The 22,038-nt window shown below is 35.6% G+C and overlaps 1 protein-coding gene and 1 long non-coding RNA gene across 4 annotated transcripts in view; one reads left to right on the top strand and one right to left on the bottom strand.

The window, feature by feature from the left end:
• Window positions 1-19,968, top strand: part of TTBK2 (tau tubulin kinase 2) — a 251,713-nt gene extending 231,745 nt beyond the window's left edge. For all 3 annotated transcript variants that reach the window (XM_051977162.1, XM_051977161.1, XM_051977160.1), the window contains exons 14-15: window positions 8,214-9,496; window positions 12,423-19,968. In XM_051977162.1, coding sequence (XP_051833122.1) covers window positions 8,214-9,496; window positions 12,423-12,891 — 1,752 coding nt within the window. In that variant the 3' untranslated portion in view covers window positions 12,892-19,968. The remainder of the gene's footprint in view (window positions 1-8,213; window positions 9,497-12,422) is intronic.
• LOC127549291 (uncharacterized) lies at window positions 18,343-22,013 on the bottom strand. The gene is made up of 2 exons (XR_007950547.1): window positions 21,918-22,013; window positions 18,343-18,685 (listed from the first exon to the last, which is right to left on the bottom strand). It is a non-coding gene; the product is annotated as an uncharacterized LOC127549291 (long non-coding RNA).
• Window positions 22,014-22,038: the final 25 nt, after the last annotated feature.

Below are 22,038 nucleotides of genomic sequence, written 5' to 3'. Positions count from 1 at the left end.
TGCCTATCATTTGAGGAATAACCAAATTGTGGTACACGAATATAATGGAATATTATTATGCTGCTGTAAGAAATATGAGGTGTAATAAATACAGAGAAGCATGTAATAATTTATACAATCTAATGCAGAATGAAGTAAGCAGACCTCAAAAAACCAATATGTATAATAACTATAACCATGAGACTGTAAATGTAAAGAACAACCTCATATCAACAAAAATCAAAAGTGAATGTTGCAAAATTATAAAAAAACAAGTTGACTCATTTGCAAAAGTGGAAAGTACACAAGCATTATACCTTGAACATCACTTTGGTCTTTTTTGACATATTGATCAATTATGCTGTTTTTTCCTGTTGTCTTTAATACTGCTATTTGTTAAATGAAATGATCCTCTGAGAGGGAAATGGAGAAGGATACTGAAGAAATTGTGGTGATGTAAAGAAACAAAAAAAATAATTTTTAATTAAAAAATTCACTAAAACTTTTGGGGATGTTTTAGCCAGTTTTCTCCTTTTCTCATCCTTTTAAAATTAAAGTTCTTTTGACTTGATTTCTATTACACCAAGCAAATGTGCTCTTAGTTTTGTTATACCAGATTAGTAGACAGTCATTCTTACATTTTGGTTTGTGAAGAAAACACCAGGTATCATCTCTTAAGTTATGTAGGAGGAAAAAAAATGATAGAATAAGTAAAAATGAGCATATATGGAGACAACTGATGCAAATTAAAACTTGTACTATTAAAACTATTGACACAGATTGGCTGTTAATCATGGAAGAAAGCAAAAAGTTGTACGTAAATTTGAGTGGTAGCTATTTTATTGGTAGAAGGAACAGGAAAAACCTGGGAATTGAAATGCCAGACATTAAGAATCATATTTCCTCTATATGGTATCAGGACAATACAGATAATCAATTCAACTAAATTCATCATTGAATTGGATACTTTGTTTTTAGTCAACAATCCGTCAGACAATCTTGAGCAAAAGGGGTAGACTAATAGACTAATGTCTACATTAGTGATTTAGTAATATCTTTTCAAGCAAGTTAAAGAAATGTTCCTCCTTTACTCTTTTTAAAAAGCTGAATTGAAGAAAGTGAAGAAGAGGAAAGAAGGGGATAGAAAAGAATTTGAAGAATCAGAAAATTATAGGCATGCTCTGCTATCTAATTATATGAAAACAGTCTTACAAATGGGCATTTGATTTTATGGAAGTTGTATTACATACATAATAATATCCAAGTTTTCATGGTAAAGTTTGTTTATAAAATATATTCTCCCAAGATAACATGTAGTATGGAGAGGGGAAGAAAGGAGAGGAAGGAGAGGATGGTCATATCCAGTCTTAAAGTTGTCTTAATTACTATATGACCAAGATGACTGTAGGTATATCTCTATGCTAAAGGAAAAGAAAAATAAGCTCATAAAATTGATCAACTCCTCTTACATTTAAACAAATAATAGAATCAGATTCAGATTCAATCAATAGAATCAGAAATCTAAAGTTGTAAGGGACTCCACCAACTGCCCATCCACTTATCAAAAGCATAAATCTTATCTCTAACATATAAGAACAATTTGGGATATATTCTTTCATTAAATCCTGATGTGTCAAGGAGCTTAGTTGTAGAGGGCCACAGATAGTGGGGGAACTCTGGGTGAAGTATAAGACCCTTCAGCCCAGAGAAAACCTGCTGACAATGTCTGATTTGGCTCTCATTTCTCCTTGGGAGCATCTCAGCTTTCTTGAGAAGTCAGGAACCTATATTCTACTTGAAGCAGAAATACTTGCAGTAAAATAATAATAGCAAGGTGCTATTTGTGTGGCTCCGCATGTACAACATCCTATAGTTAGCACATATGCAGGGTGCTATAGTGATGTAATTGTACTAGAGTATTTAAGACTGAGAGAACTTGAAATAAATGAACTCCATGTTTGATCATCCACATGGGTCCTGCTCCTTTACACCTCTCTTAAGATCAAAGACGCAGGCTGGTCCTGAGATCCTCTAAAGTGCTAGTCTGGACACTACACTTACTAATTCCTAAACTAATCCATTTTGATTTAAGAAAATTCTAATTATTAACAAGTTTTTCCTAGTAATATCCTAAAATCTACTTCTCTATAATTTTTGCTCTTTGACTTTAAACACTGCCCTCTAGGCTAATATAACATTTTTTCATTAATCAACATTTTATGTTATCAACCACTTCCAAATACATCTGCCACTCCCTTTTTTATAAATGTATTTATTTGTTTACTTATTTTAGAAAAACCAAATCTTAAGCTTTGAGAAGGAGCCTCAGAAGATAACTAATCTATCTTGTACCTAAATTAGAATTCCTCTCTACAACACATGCCACAAATAGCCAACCCAGTTTCTTTGTTTGAAGACCTCTAGGGAAGGGGAGCCCACCATTTCTGATCCACATTTGGATAAGGTTATAGATGTTTTCCTTATATGAATCCTAAAGTCACCTTTTTGCAGCTCTCATGCAAGAAGAACAAATTTAATTCCTATTCTATGACAGCCCTTCAGATACTTGAGGTAACTCTCTTTTCGTTTCCTTTTCCCCAAGTTTTCATTTTTCTTTGATTTATACATATCAACATCCTTCAATAAATCCACATAGGGACTGATTTTGTGGCTCTTCAGTTTTCTTGATTGCCTTTCCCTAGATGGATTCCAGACTATTAATGTCATTCCTAATATGTAAACTGAAAAAATACATTAGTTTCTGACCATTTGGCAGTCATTCAATTTAATTGTTATTTTGATTGACTTGAGATTTCTTCTGTGAATGTATTTTTATGCTAAGATCTTAGTGTAGTATATATTAGAGAAGATCAAGAAAGTTTTGAAAATGTGTAACAAACAACATAAAGATGAGGATCTTAAAAAATATTGCTGGAACTGCCAGTATCTCCACTGGCAAAGAGGTGATATATTTCAAGAGCACTTTATTTCTCTCACCAACTTCCATGAAAACAATACTACTTATATTATATTGAGGAAATAAAGTAAAATAAGGACATTGTGTACTTGCTAACATAATCTCACATATAAACAAAATGAAAAATAAAATAAGTTCAAAACAGTTTATATTTTGCTAAAAGAAAAAATTTTAACATAAGAATTACTGGTTTGCTTTTGATGCCTTCTCTTCTGATCTGTGTACTAACATTTAGGTTCACAACCAGAGTCCTCCTAAGCTTCTTACTCTTTCTTATAACCTGACTTATAGTCAGTTATAACTGACTTATAACCAGTCAGTTGCCAAAGTATGTCAGTGTTTACCCCCACAATATCTGTCACATTCATCCCCATAAAATTCAAGCCTAGACTATTGTAATACCTTCATTTATCACTCTCCCTCCAATCTCTCTCCTCTCCCATTCATCCAGATGTCAAAATAATTTCCTAAAACCCTGTCACTCCCCTACTCAGTTAAATCCCGTGGGTTTTCCAACTCTCCTGTTTGTCTTTTAAAGTCTTTCACAGCCTTGCTCCATCCTACCTTTTTCTCTCTTTCATGTACCATGTGATCTAACCAAGCCAGCCTGCTTGCTATTCCTCTACAGTATTCCTCCAGGATCCATGTCTGTGAATAAACTTTCCCTTAGTCCTGAGGTGTCCTGTGTCTTCATCTCCATCTTTTAGAATCCCTGGTTTTCTTCAAGATTCAGCTCCAAAACCATCTCCTTGGAGACCAGGCATTTTGTGATTGCCCCAGCTATTGCCTTCCCTAGTTAACATCCACACACAGATACATACCCCCCACACTCTTGTATGATATGTTCACCTTGTTTTACCCAATAGAATATAATCTTCTTGATAATAACTGTTTCTTTTTTCCTTTTATACACATAGTACCTAGCATATATTATTTAATGTGTTCAGTCATTTTTTTTGTCATGTCTGACTGTTCATTACCCCACTTGGAATTTTCTTGGAAAGATACTGGAGTAGTTTGCCATTTCCTTCTTCAGTTCCATTTATGATACATTAGAGTACCTCTTTCTCCAAGTACTACCAATATTAAATGTTATAATTTTAAACTAGTTTTGGAAATTAGATATGAAGTTATACTTAAGGTTGTTTACTTCTTCAAAAATTGTCTATTGCCTTTAATCAGTTATCCAATGAAGAAAAGAGATATTAGATATGAAAATTTCTATTAGTTCTTTCTGTATTCTGAATGTCAAGTTTTTATCACACATGGTTACTATACAGATTTTTTTGTCAATATATTTTTCTTTTAGATTTTATTTTGCAAAATATTTCCTTTTATATAGGCAAATTTATTTTGTTTGATAAGTAGGAATTTACTTATAGAATCATAGATTTAAAGTTGGAAGCTACTTTAGAAATCATGAGGATTTGATAGTAAAGAAACTGAGCTCCAGGGGAACATAAAAGACTTGACCATAATCACAAAAATAATAAAACATCAGAAATGGGATTGGAACCCAGGTCCTCTGATTTCTTTCCATTATGCTAATATTCTTCTGTACTATTGAAATAAACATAGTATTCCTTTTTCTTCTAATTTCAAAGATCTTTAGAGTTTTGATTCCGTCCAGAGCTTCTTTAAACCAGAGCTTGATTCAGTCCAGAGCTTCTTTAAACTAGAGCTTCTTAACTTGAGTTTATGATTTTTTTAATGCTATTAACTGTATTTCAACATAAATCTTTAAATATCAGTGAATGAGCTCCTTGTGACACCCCAACTTTGGGATTTATACATCCATTAAGCAATTAATGTAAACTTAATGCCAAGTCCCAGAAATCAAATAGTCTGATTATCATCAAAAAAAAGATAGAGATGGACAGACAATGCAACCAAGATTAGAAGGAAAGCAGAAAGTTAAAAAACAATTTTTACAGATAGTGTTTTTGATAAAACCCTCATTTCTTAAACATATAGAGAAGTGAGTCAAATTTATAAGAGTATAAGTCACTCTCCAACTAATAAATCGTCAAAGCATATGAACAGGCAGTTTTCAGAAGAACTCATCTATACTCATGAAAAAAATGTTGTAAATTAAAACAGCTCTGAGGTACCACTTCATACCTATCAAACTCCAGTTTGATATTCCAGAAAAGGAAAACAATAAATGTTGAGATACAAGAAAATTGGAACACTAAAACATTGTTGATGAAGTTGCAAACTGATTCAACCATTCTGAAGAACAATTTGGAACTATGCCCAAAAGGCTACAAAATTGTGCATATCCTTTGACCTAGCAATATCACTACTAGCTAGGTCTATACTCCAAAGAAATCATAAAAATGGAAAAGAACCCATATGTACAAAATATTTTTTGCAGCTTTTTTGTTTGTGTGAGCAAAGAATTAGAAATTGAGGGGATGCCCATAAATAGGGGAATGGCTGAATAAGTTGTGGTATATAAATGTAATAGAATACTGTTGTGCTATAAGAAATGATAAGCATGCAGATTTCAAAAAAAAATGAAAAGAATTTACAAGAACATGAGTGAAGTGAGCAGAACCAAGAAAACATCATGCATAGTTGCAGCAACACTGTACGATTATCAAATATGATAGATATAGCTTTTCCTAGCAATAAAATTATCCAAGACAATTCCAAAAGACTTATGATAGAAAATGCTATCGACATCTAGAGAAAGAATGATAGAATCTGAATGCAGATTGAAACATGCTATTTTCACTTTTTTGCATGTGATTTTTTTTTCTTCCTTTCTCTTGGTTTTTCCCTTTTGTTCTGATTCTTCTTTCACACTATGGCTAGTGTAGAAATATTAATATGACTATATAAATATATAACTTATATCAGACTGCTTGCTGTCTTGTGAGGAAGAAGGGAGGGGAGGAGGAAGAGGAGAAAAATTTGGAACTCAAAATTTTATAAAATTGAATGTTGAAGACTATCTTTACATGTAATTGGAAAAAATAAAATATTATTAAGTGTATGGAGGGAGAGAGATGGTTAGTACAATAGAAAAATTATGGAATAAATCAATGTTAAGGATCCAAGAGACAGAAAACACAAGTTATCAAAATTTAAAGAAAGTTGAAATAATGACAGTTAGGAAAATGATATAAAAATATGTACAGGTAAATAAATTGGAGTACTTAAGTGAAAGAGAAGAATATTTACTCAAAACAATTACCAAAACTTACACAAGAACTAGATGACTTAAACATACTAATTTCAGAAGAATTTAATAGGTCATTAATTTATTTGGCATGAAAAATTCATATGTACATACACATATGAGTCAAAAGAATGGATGGGTAAATTTCTTTTCTTTTTTTTTTTTTTTTTTTTTTGGAACTCCGAAAGAACAAATAATCTCTTTGCGAGATATATACATTATGTATAAAATGTTGAGTATGATACCTAGTACTTTTTAAAAAGCACAAAATGGTTTTCATTTAAAAATCTAAGGAAAAAAGCCATTGAATGAATTAAAATATATTATGTTTAATTATGCCCTCATTATGTTCTAAATACTATAATAAATGTTGGGACATACAAATACAAAATTGAAATAGTTCCTGCTATCATCCTTTGGACAAACAGCACATAATTGGTAAATAGTAGCTAAGGAAAGAATATTATGACCTGAGAAGTCACAAAATGGTAAGTGAAATACTTGATATGTTCTTTCCAGAGGCAATGAAAAAGGAAGAAAGAAGGAAGGGAGGGAGGAAGAGAGAGAGGGAGGAAGAACAAAAGAAAGAAGAAAGGAGGGAGAAGGGAAGGAAAAGGGAACAAGTAGCACAGAGACAGTGGTGAAGTAGAAAATAAAAGATGGCTGCATGGTCCCAAGGAGTGCCAAGCCAAGTGGCCAACTCCTTACAGGCATAGTCTCTGGGGAAAAAATAAAACAAAACAAAACAAAAAAACCTATATCAATAACTATATAATGTGCTAATTTAATTTACGTATTAGCAAATAAAATACATTGCACTTTTAAAGGACCATAAATTAGAAACACTAGGAACTGCTGAGTATAACAATGTATCAACAAAAAAATCACAAAAGTAAATAAATCATATAAAGGTCTTAATGGTCTTTGGTAATTTTCAACAATATCAATTCCCCAAACAATTACAAAGTTTATTTGAGTTATGCTCCCTGCCTTCTTGGAGTTTAATAGTAAGATAAAACCACTAGCATAATCCATAATAATTCTTTCATGGATGTGTAATATACATTTGCATATTGGTATATTATATATGTAAATTATCCTAGGTTAAAGATTATATATAATCTGCCTAGAACAAAACATAAGTGTAATTAAGACAATTTAAGGTCCATGAGGGGAGATCATTACTGACAGAGAGGAATCAGAGGGACTGCTTGGAAGAGGTTCAGTAAGATTTTATAAGATGAGTAGGAATTTTTTAATTTAATATAAGTGAAGTTGAAGGATTTTATTCTCTAATGAAGTAATAAACATCTTCTTGAAACAAAAAAAAATTCCATATAGTGAAGAAATACAAAGTTTCCTACTATCACTACTTTCTCTAATATAATATTAGCAATTACAGTGAGATGGGGTAGAGGAAACAGCTGAGGGATAAGGTTTGCTGACCAAGTCATATATCAACTACTTGATAAATGGGTCATCAGAGAATTGAAAAGGTAGCACAGGGCAAATACCTTTCAATAAGAAGATTGGACTTTGAGCTTGTTTGATTAATGATGCCCTTTTTTGAATGGATCTTGTTTTTTCTTAGTCTGTTAATATCTTCTTCCTTTCCAAATTTTGCATTGTTGGTTAGAGTAAACTATTTGAGAAACCATAGATATGATGTTCTTGAAAACTGAACTTTTCTTTCATTACTTTCATTACAAGTTTGAAGGACATCACTTTGCTTTACATTTACCAGAAGCACTGATCTTTTAAATTTAGATAAGTGTCAGTCACCTATAAGATGATAAAATGAAGACACCAGGTATTTACATTTACTTGAAAAAGGATTACTTTTTTTTATAATTCTTAAAGATGTTTGCTAGTTCCTTATTCTCAGCTGTTGTTCCTGGTTTTTGTTTTTTTGTTTTCTCTTAAAAGAGTTAATCTCTTATCTTCTTCATATCTCTCTGCATGTCAGGTCTGAAAAATGCTTGCTCAAAATATGTTGGAGACACTGATCTCCCATCTAAATTATAGATTTTAGTTCATATTTTTCCTTTTTCCTTTATTTTTCTACTTTAGGTTACAATTCCCAGACCTTCTGTGGCATCTACACAATCCACTTCAGGAAGTTTTCATTATGGCCAACCCTTGGAGAAAAAGGATCTTCAACCTCTGGAACATACTGTTGAACTTTACTCTCCAAAGGAAAATGTGTCTGCTGTAGTGGGGACAGAGGGTGAACTTCCTAGTGGTGCCAGCAGAACAGACTGGGTGCTTCCTTTGGATCATCTAGGTCAGGATAATACTCCAAGGGAAGAGCTCACGAGGGAATGTGTCAAATCCCAAGACTTGGTTCAGAAAGAGCTGCCCGACCAAAACATCAAAGTGTCCGCAAAAGAATTTGAGACTCTCCCTGTTGTGGGAGCTGATGAGAAGAGCACAGTATTGGGTTCAGACAATGAGGAGGAGAAATTAGGCAAAGGGCACTGTTTCATTGAAATTGCTAATCTTCCAGGAGATTTAGAAAGGGAGCATTCACCTACTCCTGAGCTTCTTGAAGAATTCAGAACACGGACTTTCTGCTTGGTGCCAAATCAGGATACAAATCATGAGATAATGAAGCTTCTGGCAGGTGCAACTTCAGAAATTTCTCCAGCACGAGTCATCCACCCACATGGTGAAGGGCAGATAGGTCAGGTGATGGTACAAAAAAGCAAATTACAAAGAGATGAGGATATCAGTAAGGGGGAAGGTGTGCCCAGTCACCAAGGGGATCTCTCTGCTTTTTTACATCAGGAGGGTAAGAAAGAAAAGATTTCCCCTCGAAATGGAGAGTTGTTCCATTGCATTTCAGAAAATGAACATTCTCCCACATCCAAAAAGGATGTCATTAGATCATCCTTTATAACTAGACACAGTCGCATCCCTGTTCTAGCACAAGAGATAGACTCAACTTTTGAGTCCTCTTCTCCAGTTTCAGCGAAAGAGAAACTCCTTCAAAAGAAGGCTTATCAGCCAGATCTAGTGAAGCTGCTGGTGGAGAAAAGACAACTCAAGTCTTTCCTTGGTGACCTCTCAAGTGCCTCTGACAAATCACTAGAGGAGAAGTTAGCTGCTGTTCCTGTTTCCTTTCCTGAGGATGAAGTTTTCACTCCCTTTTCAAGACTGGCAATAGACCCTCACTTGAGTAGGTCAGCTGAGGACAGCTTTCTGTCACCTCTCAGCTCCCAGGCTAGAAAGAGCAAAATTCCACGGCCAGTTACGTGGGCTAATCCAGATCAAGTCAGTAACTCAGCCTCAGCTCAGTTCTTTCCTCGGCCACCACCTGGAAAGCCTCCAACTAGACCTGGAGTAGAAGCCAGGTAAGACCAAAGGGATAGAACATGTATATAGTACAGAATTTATAAAAAATTTTTCAATTATAGGCAGCATGGCACAGTGCAGGAGTCAGCTATCCCCTACAACTTCTCATTGCATGTCTTTATAAACTAGGAATGGTTTTTAATGTGGTTTTTTTTTTTAATAAAGTTTTGTTATCCCTGGCATAGTGGAAGGAGAATTAGTTGTAGAAGACCTGAGTTTTAGTCTTGATGTTAATGTTTTCTAACTATTTGATATCAGGAAGCTCAAGAGCTCTTTGAAATCTGTTTCTTCACTTTAAAATGTGGATGATAACATGTGCATGACCTATCTCACAAGTATGTTGTAAAGAAATACTCTGTCAATCTTAAAGTGCTATTTGAGTTTTGACTGTCCTCTCCTCCCCATTGAAATTGATATCTATGCCTTTTCTCTCCAGAAGCATGACTAATTTTTAAGGTTTAAATGCTTCTAGAAGTAGCTAGAATATCATTTTAATAAATATCATTATAATGTTTAGTTCTATAGTAAAAAACTATCAGATGGCTCCCAGTGCCTTCCTGATCAGATTAAGACAAAAAATCCTATGACAGATTTTACCAGTCTTTGAAGTTGTTTTGTATTTGCAGTTTTAGGATATAACTATATTTTAGGTAGTTTCAAGTTATGATTTACATTTTTTTAGAGGGAGTGGAAAGGTAAAGATTATGGAGTGATATCAGACTTCTTCCCTTGAGAATTGAAGCACTACAGTGTAGAAAAACCAGTAAGAAAGAGAAAAGGGCCTTAAGCTTGTTAGCAAGAAATGAAAAAACAAATATCTGAATCACAAGCAGTATGTCACCTTTGTATTTGTTAGCAATAAATATCTCTTTGAGTATAAGAGATTTTTGTATTTTAAAGTTTTTTAAATAGAGGTACTGTCTGTATCATGAGCTGAAAGGGTAACTAAGCATTAGGTTGAAAATACCAATCCCTAAGAGAAATCTCAGGAAGAATGGTGAATGTTTTCCATTGCAAGGAAGGACATTATAGTTATTTAAATGAAACAATAAGGACAAATAAGTTCGGTATAGTTATTTAAATGAAACGTTAACATCTAACGATTTATCCTAAGAGCTATACATTTTCTCTTGATAGTGTAAGGATTTATTTAAAGGTTCATCATCCAGATTTTCCCTCTTTTCCTTTTAATACTTCTTCAACTCAGATTATTTCTTAAGCACTTTTCATGTACAAAGCACTGAGGAAGAGAATTTACAATCGAAGTAGCATATAGTGGTATAACCTAAGTAACCTAAAGTTATGATAATTATTTTATTTCAGTACAGAATTATTTGTACTCAAACTAGTTGTTGGGTAAGACCCAAAAGAAGAAAGAATTGTTACTATCTGGAAGAAGTCAGGGGTGGTCAATTTATAGTACTTTTTTAGGTTTAGATAGAAGGATGGGGACATTTCAAGAATGAGGGAAAATTATGAACCAAAAATACCAAGGGGTAAGAAGGTGAGCTCTGTCTTATGTCTAAAAAGCATTCCCTTCTCATTTCCTTCTTTAAGAATTTTCTTGCTTTAGGTATCACTTTCTTTGTGAAGCTTTCTGATCACGGTATTCTCTTCCTCCTCAAATTTTCCTTTACTGCTTTATCTGGATCTCTCCTTTGCCCTCACTATTCCCTCTTGTATTATATTTATTTAGGTACATGCATGTTTTCTCCCTTCTTCCAACAGAAAGGAAGCTTCTTGAGTAAAAGGACTGTATTATTTTTATTTTGGTATCTTCAGAGTTAGTACAATATCTTACACATTAGGCAGTTTATAGTCATTCAGTTACTTTGTTGAATTTATGAATTGGATTGCTTAGGAATTCAATATAATAACTAAATTGAATTTAAAAATGTATAGCATTTTAAGGCCACAAAACTCATAATGTGCTTCCTACTCATCAGAATTAACATTTTGTAAGTAGGCCCAGTGGGGAGCACTATGCTAAATGTAACATAGGATAAACTAGCTTAGAGCACAGAGGTCTGATATAGGAAGCCTCCTAGTTGGGCTATGGAATTAAAACAATAGGTTAAATTAATTTTAATTATAGGGTTATTTGTAACTCCTGGAAGCAGATTAGCAACACTTTCCCAAGCATAGCATGACACTTATAAAACAGAATTGAATTAGAGGGAAGGGGATCCCAGAAAGTGAATAAATTGTTGATGATCAATTATATTAGAATGTCATTTCTAAGTTCCTTGCTTCTTATAGGTGCTAGCGTAGCCTTAAAAGTCATTTTCTAGGTGCTGGGTAATAAGGTTAGATCAGTAGTAGCTTTAGCAATTTGAAGTTTTATAAATCAAGGTGAAGACTTTTGAGCCACTTACTTAGAACATCTAAATCATCTATCCAAACACATTTTTCAAACGCTGTGGTATCAGAAATTCTCACAGGTCCCATTAAATTACCAGAATCATAGAATTATATTAACTAGAAAGAAGTGATCATTTAGTCTAACTTCACCATTTTATAGATGAAGAAATTGGGATTAAGTAACTTTTTAAAAAAATTTACAAATTATCAAATATGGCTAAAATATTTTTAATAACAGCTTTTATTCTTCTTGATGGGTACATCATGTGGAAGACTCATAGCATAATGTTGAGATTTTCATAGACGTAAACATCCCCAGACTAAATGGTTTAACCAATATCACACAATCATACATGTGATCTTATCAAATTTCTTAAAAATATTGAAATATTGAAAAATAAAATTAGAGTGGAATCCTCTATACCCCCAAAACATGATCTTGTAATGGCACAATTGGCACATGTAAAGGGTATCTGTGCATATTTTAAGATATTTACAGTTTGCAGATTTTCATATATCCTACTGAAATGAATATCAAGATAATTCTTCTTGTATTCTTTTAAGGTTACGTAGGTATAAAGTCTTAGGGAGCAGCAACTCTGACTCGGACCTTTTCTCCCGTCTGGCTCAAATTCTTCAAAATGGATCTCAGAAATCTCGGGGCTCTACTCAGTGCAAGAGTCCTGGCTCCCCTCACAGTCCAAAAACACCCCCCAAGAGCCCAGTTGTCCCTCGGAGAAGTCCCAGTGCCTCTCCACGAAGCTCTTCCTTGCCCCGCACTTCAAGTTCCTCACCATCCAGGGCTGGACGGCCCCACCATGACCAGAGGAGTTCATCCCCACATCTGGGGAGAAGCAAATCACCTCCTAGCCACTCAGGATCCTCATCTTCGAGGAGGTCCTGCCAACAGGAGCACTGCTGTCTTAAATCCAGCAAGAATGGCATGAAAGGATCTGGCAGCCTCTACCACCATTCTGCCAGTCCCAAAACTCCCCCAGGGAAGAATAAGTCAGCCAGTAAACTCAGCAGATAGGAACCAAGCTGTGTCCCTATCACAGGTGTGAAATCCTCCTAAACCTGATGCATGTTGTGTCCGTGTACTATATATTTTAAAAAAAATCAGTGTTGACCTTCACTTGCAAAAGAAAGTAACATATGATAAATTATTTATGAAAAGAATGTGTGACAAAGAATTACCAAAAGGCAGGCAGCAAGCAGATCAGAAATCAAAGAGTATATTTGCATGGGAAGGGGCAATCCAGCAACCTCATTGGGGTGAAATTTACCAAGTCCAGTAATCTTTAATTCCTTAACTGCTTTCAAAAAGAGAGTTGTGAGGGAGGCTGAATGAAGTTTATGGTTTTGGCCTACTATCTATATAACAGTTATTTAAACAAAATCTGAAAACTAATATTTTCATTCAGGTTTTTTGCACCTTAGAGAATCGGTATTGCTCAGATCATTTTAAGAAAATATGCTATCTGGAAGCCAGTGATGATGAGTGAGTTCTTTGGTTTTATGTCCATATGGTATGTTGGGTCATTGTATAACCTTTGTTCCAAGTCCAAGTGACCTCTTTGGAATCCAATTTCACGAGCAAGCCCACATCTTCATTCTCCTGTCTCTCACCAGGCTCATCTTTAAAATACTTATTTTAACATATCCCAAAAGAGTTTTTAGCAGTGTTTGCTAAGACTTGACTTAGCTATTTCAAATCCAGAGAAATTAGTTCCCTCATATTGTCCTTTGATGCAACAGCTGTACAATTCAGTACTTCTTATGGTGGCAGATAACTAAAGACCTTCTTTCAAGAATCTATAGGAGAGATGAGGGATATCCACAGATTGATTTGGAAGCCAGAATCTTTACACTAGTAGCAACTTGGAAGATTATAAGAGGCATGAAAATTCAAGTTGAGGAATCAATTCCCTTGCCTATAAATTTACCTCAGTATAATCCCAATCCTCATCCCCTAGTTCCTTGGAGCACCAGTTATTTTCAATGTCAACCCCCAAGATGTTTCCAGAAAGAGTAAATGGGAAAGGGACACTGGATTGTCTCTCCATTTTTACATCTCAGGATTACTTCCTCCTCCCCCCAGAAAAAGGAATTAGATATGTTGTTGAGGGAGGTAATCCGCAAACCTTACATTTTGTAAATTACCTAATAACTAGAATTGATTGTCTGGGGAAATAAAGCTGGAAGATCAGGCTTAAATAGTTATCTTTGGTGTTTTTTTAATCCATCTTTTGCTCCTAGCAGGTCCTACCTCTGTGCCTCAGATTAACAATGTTAAGCTTCCCATCCCAATTTCTGTGTGGTTCCATTTAGTAACTATGGAGGAGCTCAGTGAGAACCCTCTCATCACATACTTCTCCCCTTAAAAGGGATCAACCAAAATGAAACTATTTCAGACTTTGAATTGGCCACCTTGTACTCCATGTCCCTGGCATGCTGAGTGTTGTGGAAACCTTATCAGGGTCAGCTAAATGGGTCTGCTTGCTGTTGATATTTGCCTTCCAGCAAACAAACATCTGTGCTTTTTTCCTTTAACCTTGTGTTTGTTGCCAAACCTCATTCCCTTGGTTTGAAAAAAAGAATATTTCTTCTCTGAGTAAAATATGTTCCGATGCTGCATCAATGTAGCCCTGAAGCTGCACTGAACTTTTTTCTTAGTCTATGTTTGGACTTTAAAAAAAAAAATACTCTCCATGTGTGTACTGTCTCCTATAAGTAATGTAGCATAGTAAGGAACCTTAATTTCTTTTGGGTTTCAAGCACTACAGAGGAATGCATCAGGTAGGGAATACCTGCTGTTCCTGAAGTAACTGTAACATTGGCAAGGCCAATCTCTCTGTATTATATTGTATAATAGTTGCTATAATAACACTTGCATGTCTTCATGGTAAATTATATAAATATTTATAAATATATATATATATATAAATATAGAGAGACATATGCATATAAACTCATTCACTCATTCTCCATTTGTAATTTATAGACCACAGATGGTGAAATCCCCCTTCTATTGCGTGCCTCAAATACACTTGGGCCTTGCGTCTTCATTTTATGAAAATATTTTCTTGGCATGTGACACCTCAGAGAGATTCTTCCAACCTTCCCTGTATAAGGTCTAAGGGTGACAGTTTTCAAATAAGCCAGATTTTAGGAGTATAGTTTAAATTTTCATTTAACAAGAGCTTTTAATGGGAAAAAAATTACTTGAAAGTGTTGTATTACTGGTTCAAAGATTTGTCACATTAATCTCATAGTACTGTCATCAGGGTTACAGTATATAATCTGGGATGATGATCATGGTTTAAGTCCAATGACAAAGAGAATGCCATGTTAGGTTAACATGAATTGATTAAAAAAAAAAAAAAAAAAAAAACCCTGTTATCATTCCATTTGCTTTCTTCACTCTTACTGGGTACTTATAGACTTGTGATATCAGAGCTATATAATTTTTATTTTGTTGTATTAGGACTAAACCATGCTAAAAGTAGCCTGCATTGTTCTGTTCTCTCTAGTCACAACTGTGCTAGTTATAACCCATTTTGAAGAGCTGTTGTTGCACATGTGGCTACTATTGTAGTGTATATGTGATCTCACTTCCCTGCTGGCATCTTTGCCAAATTTTCCCCAAACCAACATTGAAGTCAGAGTGATATATAAATGTTTTGGTTTCCCCCTCCCCCTCTTTGGTTCTTCCCTCATACCCTTGACCTTTCCACTGTGCTGCCCTGCTTTTTTTATAAGAAGCACTGGCAAAGTTTGTTAAGCCTCAAATACTACACATCAGGATTGAGAGATAAGCAGCCATCATTATGTAAGAATATTTTATCTTGCATGTTAAAGAGAGTTAACCAAAGATGTGTTTCTGCTCTCTCTGCTTTCTTTTAGGGGAAAAACCCATAAAGTAGCTCTATCCTCATATATTATTAAGTATATCTGAAAGTACATGTCCTATGTAGAGTATCTAGTGTAATTTATTTAAAAGCATAGTTGTCCTTGAACGGATTATTTGTGCTTTTAGATACTGAATGTCACTCAGGCTAAATTAGAGTGTCATTCCTGAGCTTAGCAGGCTCAGGACTTTTTTTGGGGGGGAGGGGCAGGGAGCCGGAATCTTGGTTTTGTGTTGTTGTTTAAGTTAGGATTATAAAGAATGATTTTTTTTTTCTCTAGTGTTGACATATTGCAGACTTGGGTGACAAGTGTAGCTTATCCACTGTCCCCAACTTAAAAGCAGTTCATTTGATTATCCTAAATAGAAATGTGTTGAGTTTGAGGGTTTAGGGGTAGGTGCTAATCAAAGTCAAATAAAACTATATTAAAATGCAAATGACAAAAAAAAATGTTTAAAATGTAAGGCAAAAGCCAGAACTGCATTATGGGAACTCAAGTGCCTCAGTTGAATTGAGGTTTGGAAGGCAAGCCTTTTGACAGCCTGCAATTCCTGGGTGTTTTAACAGTTATTGACTCACACCTCCTCCTAAGCTTCCTTTTCGTCTCCAGTTCTTTGTAATTGTATCAGTTGAACAGAAGACATGGGCAGAATCATTTTAATCATCTTTTGTAGCTATATGATCTAATCCTGAATTTTGCTTCCCAGGGATTGTAGATTGGTTGAGACATTCAATTAAAATTCTATATGGTCATTTCTGGTCATTTCTACCTACGTTTTCATATGTGAAGATATTTTTGTGTGAACAGATTCAACGTGGTAAATATAAAGAGGAAAACTGGCTCAGATAAATTTTACACTTAAAAGCTACTGCCTGGAATTATGAGAATTTCTGAATTTTAGACTTGTTCAGAGATGTTCTGTTTCTCTAATTCACCATTCCTATGCAAGCTGGCTTTGCTAATAATGATGATGTATTTATATTTAAATTTTAAGTTGCATGGTATGAACTAAATTTCCAATTTTTCTATAAACATTGTGAAGATAATCAAGCCCCAAATAACTAGCAAAATAGTAGTATTTATTGGAACCCATTGCAGTCAATATACACTTTATATTATTTGCTCTTTTCATTCAAAAGTCTTTGCTGCTTACTAATGTATTATACTACACGTGTAATTTTTTAAAGACTATGTAGAAGACTCCTTAATTAATCTGAATAAGTGGCCACTTTGGGAACATTTTTGCACAGCTGGTGGGAAGGCTCTCAAATATTACAGAAGCACTGATGAGATTCCTTCCATTCTATACACTTCTGTGCTAATGTTTTTCAAGGTTGAATTTATTTTACAGGGAGAAAGCATAGCTTTATGCATGTAAAAACATAAATAGTTAAACCATACCTAACATTTCTACATGAGGTGACCAAGTTGAAACAGAATTAGAGATTTTTTTTTTATTGGGAGGGGGGTTCCTAGTTTGGGAAATTTCATTCCTTACCTAGCATTAGAAGTTAGTGATGGGGAAATAGTATCCCAGAAATCAGAATTTAATAGCCGGGGGGTGGGGTGGGAGGTTTAGGGAAGGTACATTTGTCTTTTTGCGCATTTTAAACTATTTATAAATGATAAGTCAAATTTAGTAGTCACAAGTAACTAAGCTCTTCAGATTAAAAAAAAAAAAACTTTTTTTTGGTTCCTTTGTTTATAACAAAAAAAGTGCACAGGTATGAGAGAACTATCACTTTTGTTTTATTCCTGTTCTTTTGTAATCTTGATAGTAGGAAGATTCGGATATATCTGTTTTTGTTTACATACATATTCATGGAGTATTTGGGCACTTCATCTCAGGTGAGAATGGTCACTTTAGCACCAATGCCACTAGTGCTGAAAGAGAAAAATTTATTTTTTGGCTTCTCTTTGCCTTTGGTCCTGTAGATAAGACAGACACAGACTTGTAGTCTTACTTTAAAAAGAGACAAAAATGTTTAATACTTAAGGTATGTAGCCACCATGACTGTCCCACAAGATCATCATGTACTTAGCAACCTACAGATGCATGATTACTTAAGACTTCAGCTTGGAAGAGTGACTTGAAACAACTCCAGTATCTGATTTCAGATCAGGGCTACTGTGTCAAAGAAATCCAATTCCTGCTCCCACAGAATGTAACCAGAGTGGGTTTACACCACCACTTAGGAAAACTTTTATAATTTTTGTTGTCCCAACTTCCCCCCACCCCCACCCCAGTAGTGGGCAGTTTTACCCACAGACTTTGGACCTTAAAGAAATTGTACATTATGGGAAAGGGGGGATTGGGTTTCCCAGCACAGCAAGGGAGAGTAACTATGCAGAAGATTCTCAAAGTCATTCTATAACTCCCAACAAGTGAATATTTTCTAATTTCATTATGGTTTTGTTTACCCTAGATGCAGAGTTCCCTGCTGGATATGACACTACTTTATAAAGCCAGGCTCCTCTGTGAAGCAGAGATTTTATGATTTGATTTCTTTATACTCCCTCCCCCCCCACAAAAAAAAAGTAAAAGGTTCTTCATAAGATAAACCTGACCAGATAAAGTATCACTTGGCATTTATTGCAATCTGGTGAATGCCTATAGCTTTTAGACACAAGAAGTTGAGAAAGTTTCATGGTCAAGAAGCAAGTCTTCTACATATTTAGTAATTACTTGAATCCCATTCCTTTCTCCAGTACTTCTAACAGTGAATTTCAAGAAAAATATTTTGGTATTCTTCCTGCCATTCCGTTAATGAGGTTATAATAGGATGCTGTTATCTTCTTAAGATATAGTAGAAATGGTAGGATGGGCACAACTTGTTTCCTTAAGCTTTTCATCATGAGCTATGCAGCCCTGCTTTTCCCAGATGTCCAAGAATATTGGCAAGGTGCCCATTTACCTAAAGAATGAGGGAAAAATGAAAGAGGTCATTCGGTAAATAGTTTCTTGCACTATAGGGGCTATTCATTGCATAAACCATTACGAACACTTGCCTTTGTGTAATTTCTGGGTTCCACAGCCTTCTAAAAAAATTTTTAGTAAGTCAGGTGAGCTTTTAGCTTTTATTTAACTGTCTTGTTTTTACAAATTGCAATTCACATCTCTAAAAACCACATCACAGGAAATAGGTTTCTTTGCAAGTCTGATTTTAAATGCAATTTTTCTTGCATATACTTTTCCTTCACTTCTAATGGGTTAAAGAGATATATTTCTTCTCAGAACCTAAAAGACCAGTGCTTGAATATTGATTGGGGTGGTAGGGGGAAGGAGGAAAAGATTGAGGTGGAAGAAGTCACAAGATTTTCCAAAATCCATGAGTTTTTCAAGATACTGAGTTTTCCCAAAAGGATCATTGGTTATTAAGAGACAGTACCAAACGGTATAAAATTAGACTATTCAAAATTTTGATGAAAAGACACCCAGTAGAGAAGAAGTAAAGATGAAAAAAAAGAAATAGCTTGAAGTCTATTCTTCAGATGCTTTAGTATGGGTTCATTAGTTTCCTTCAACATGCTGCTTTTTGGGGTACACCCCACACTAGATTTCAGTTATATATTGGTTCTAGTTTTAACTGCTTTCCTCAAACAGCCAGTGCCTACATCATTGTGCCATTTTCTTTTACCTAGACATCCCTAACTTTTTAAAACAGGAAAACCGTTTTGAACTAGGAAGTAAACTTAAGAAACTGTGAATTGTTAATGGCTGCTAAATCAGACTCAAATAGCAAGCTGAAGGGTAGGATTTCTTTCTTACTGAATCATACAAATAAGTTAAGTGAACACTCACTTGATGATTTTGTTCGACTCCCTGTGAATCACTGACAGGACACAAGAAGATGAGAAGCTGTTCTGTGAAAGTATTGGGGTACTTTGTAAATGGCACATCAGTAAGACTGTCTTCTGATTTTGTTTCTTCCCAAAGGTATTACCTATAAGTGTCCCCCTGCCCTCCACAAACAACCCACTTTTTTCCCATTCTTTTCTCAGGCAACCAAGGACATAAGGTATCTGCAGAAACATGAGTGCTTTCATATCGGCCGTTTGTACATAAAAGTGTAATTATTTATTTAATTTCCCCATTTGTATCATATTAAGGCTTTGTACAGTGTTTTAAGTTCTGTTTCAAATTATTTTGTATTTTATTTTTATAAACTAGTAATAAAATATTCATTCCGCATGCAAACTCCAGCTCTGACTGCATTTTTATGATCATTTGATAATAAGGAATAAGAAATGCTAGTTGTCTGTTTTCTGATTCTATTGTTTTTAAAATTTCTTACATCCACCAGGTTAATAATCTCAAGCTTCCCCTTGCCATAAGAGTGAAAACAGTCCATGCTACTTTAAGAGTCAATTCACCTACTGCAAAGAACCAAACCAGAGGGATAAACTGTATAAAAGCAAAAAAGATGTTGGCAGCCCCAGCACATTTTAAACTCACCCAAGAGATTCACAGAGTTAGAGCCAGAAGGGAACATCAAGTCTAGGCTAACCTTACTCTATAAGATGAGGAAATTGTTGCCCAGGGTCATAAACAGATTAGTAAATGGTAAAGATGGGATTTAAAGTTGGGTCCTCTGGCCTGACCAAATACAGGACTTTCTACTGGACCACACTGCCTTAATTGTGTAACACTGAAGTCAATTCCCTTTGTCCCTCCAAGAATCTGCAGTTAAGTGGTAACTGGGGAACTATCAGCCCTGTCACTACAACCGGCTCAGGGTTGGTATGTTCCAAGGATTGGTATGGTGCCTCTGCTTTGAATTTGTTACCCCAAAGACCCTGACTCCAAACTTATGCAAATACATGGATGCTTTGCAACACAGCTTGTAAATTACTGTTCTCTTTTCTCCCATGGAAAACTTCCTGACTGCCACGGTAATGTCTAGTAATGCAAATTGTCTGACAGAGTTCATTGTCTCTTCTGTAATCTTCCTTTGAAATAAAGGAACTGTCTTATCAGGGCTAATTTGACCTGGAATTTTTGTCATTAGTGCCATCTAATGGTATTAGTCATTAGTTTCTCATTTATTTCTTCAATAACTGTCTGAAGTCTGTCCTGCAAAGGATTTCGGTGAACATCACCACTCACAGTTCTGATGTCACTGAGAACAACCTGCTTTTCTGGGTCAAGTCAGATTTCTGAGGGACAGCAGTTAAAGCTATCTGAAGCTTGTTCGTTTCTCAGCCATATTTTAACTGCATTATAATGGCATGAAAGAGGTATGAATCAAAATTGTGTTGTCATGCTGAATTGTACATTGGAGAACACTTTCACAATATAGCCAGATTTGCCTATAATGAGGTACTGTATCATAGGTTTTACTGATTTATGGAAATAACTTAAAAAATACAGAAAGGATGGGAAAAACTCAAGCAGGCTAGGTCCAGGAAGCAGGAGGGAAAAAACTGAACAGTTTGGACTGGTTCTAATTCTTGGGAATTTCTCCAAATTTAACCTACTTCACCAGCATTCAGTCAAGTATTTAAGTAGCTACTTTAAGCCAATTAGGCGAAGGATGAAAAGGACAACCAAAATGCATTTAATGTAATTGAGTAGGAAGAAGGAGACCTCTCGCATGTTAGGGTGTGCTAGGTTCTAAAACCAAAGTAGGTACCGGGATCAAATCCTGCCAACCTGTGTGATATGATTGTGGGCAAGTTATTTCACTTTCCCAGGCTGTTTTCCCAACTTGTACAATAACGGAATGGAACTAAACAGTGTTTCTCCTATTGTGCTGCAAGGAACCCTCAAATTCAAACATTTCAACCACAAACAGTAGTTCATAAGCATTAAAAATTATTTTAGAGGGCTATACTCCGAGGAGTCTGCCAATGTTTGGCTTAAAGCTCAACAGGGTTCCCCTAGTGTGGACCGCCCGGAGGACCCGGGTCCGGGTCGACTCCCGTCTCCGACGCCTTAGCTACACCGAAAATGCATCCCTTCCTCCACAAGGCGTTTATAAATGCACGGAATAAAACGGGGAGTTACAGAAAGCCAAGGAGACTAATGAAAAGTTAGCAAAGTAGCACAAAGTAGGCGGAGCGCAGGCCCTGAGCTGGGCGGGTCGGATCGTCCAGGCCCCGTACCCAGGCCCCACTCCCCGGCTGGCGGGCGCTCCTCCTCCCTACCTAAAGGGCGCGCGCTCGTTCCACCTCCCCGTCCGGAGGCGGGGCCCGGCTGCGCGGTCTCCCGAGCCACCTCACGCCAACTTCGGAGCTTTCCTGGAACAGCGGCTCGACCGCCTCCCTT

The sequence above is a fragment of the Antechinus flavipes genome, chromosome 2 (assembly GCF_016432865.1).
Source record: "Antechinus flavipes isolate AdamAnt ecotype Samford, QLD, Australia chromosome 2, AdamAnt_v2, whole genome shotgun sequence".
Classification (NCBI taxonomy): Eukaryota; Metazoa; Chordata; class Mammalia; order Dasyuromorphia; family Dasyuridae; genus Antechinus; species Antechinus flavipes.
Note: the sequence above shows the minus strand (reverse complement) of the source record. Positions and strands in the feature narration are given on the sequence as shown.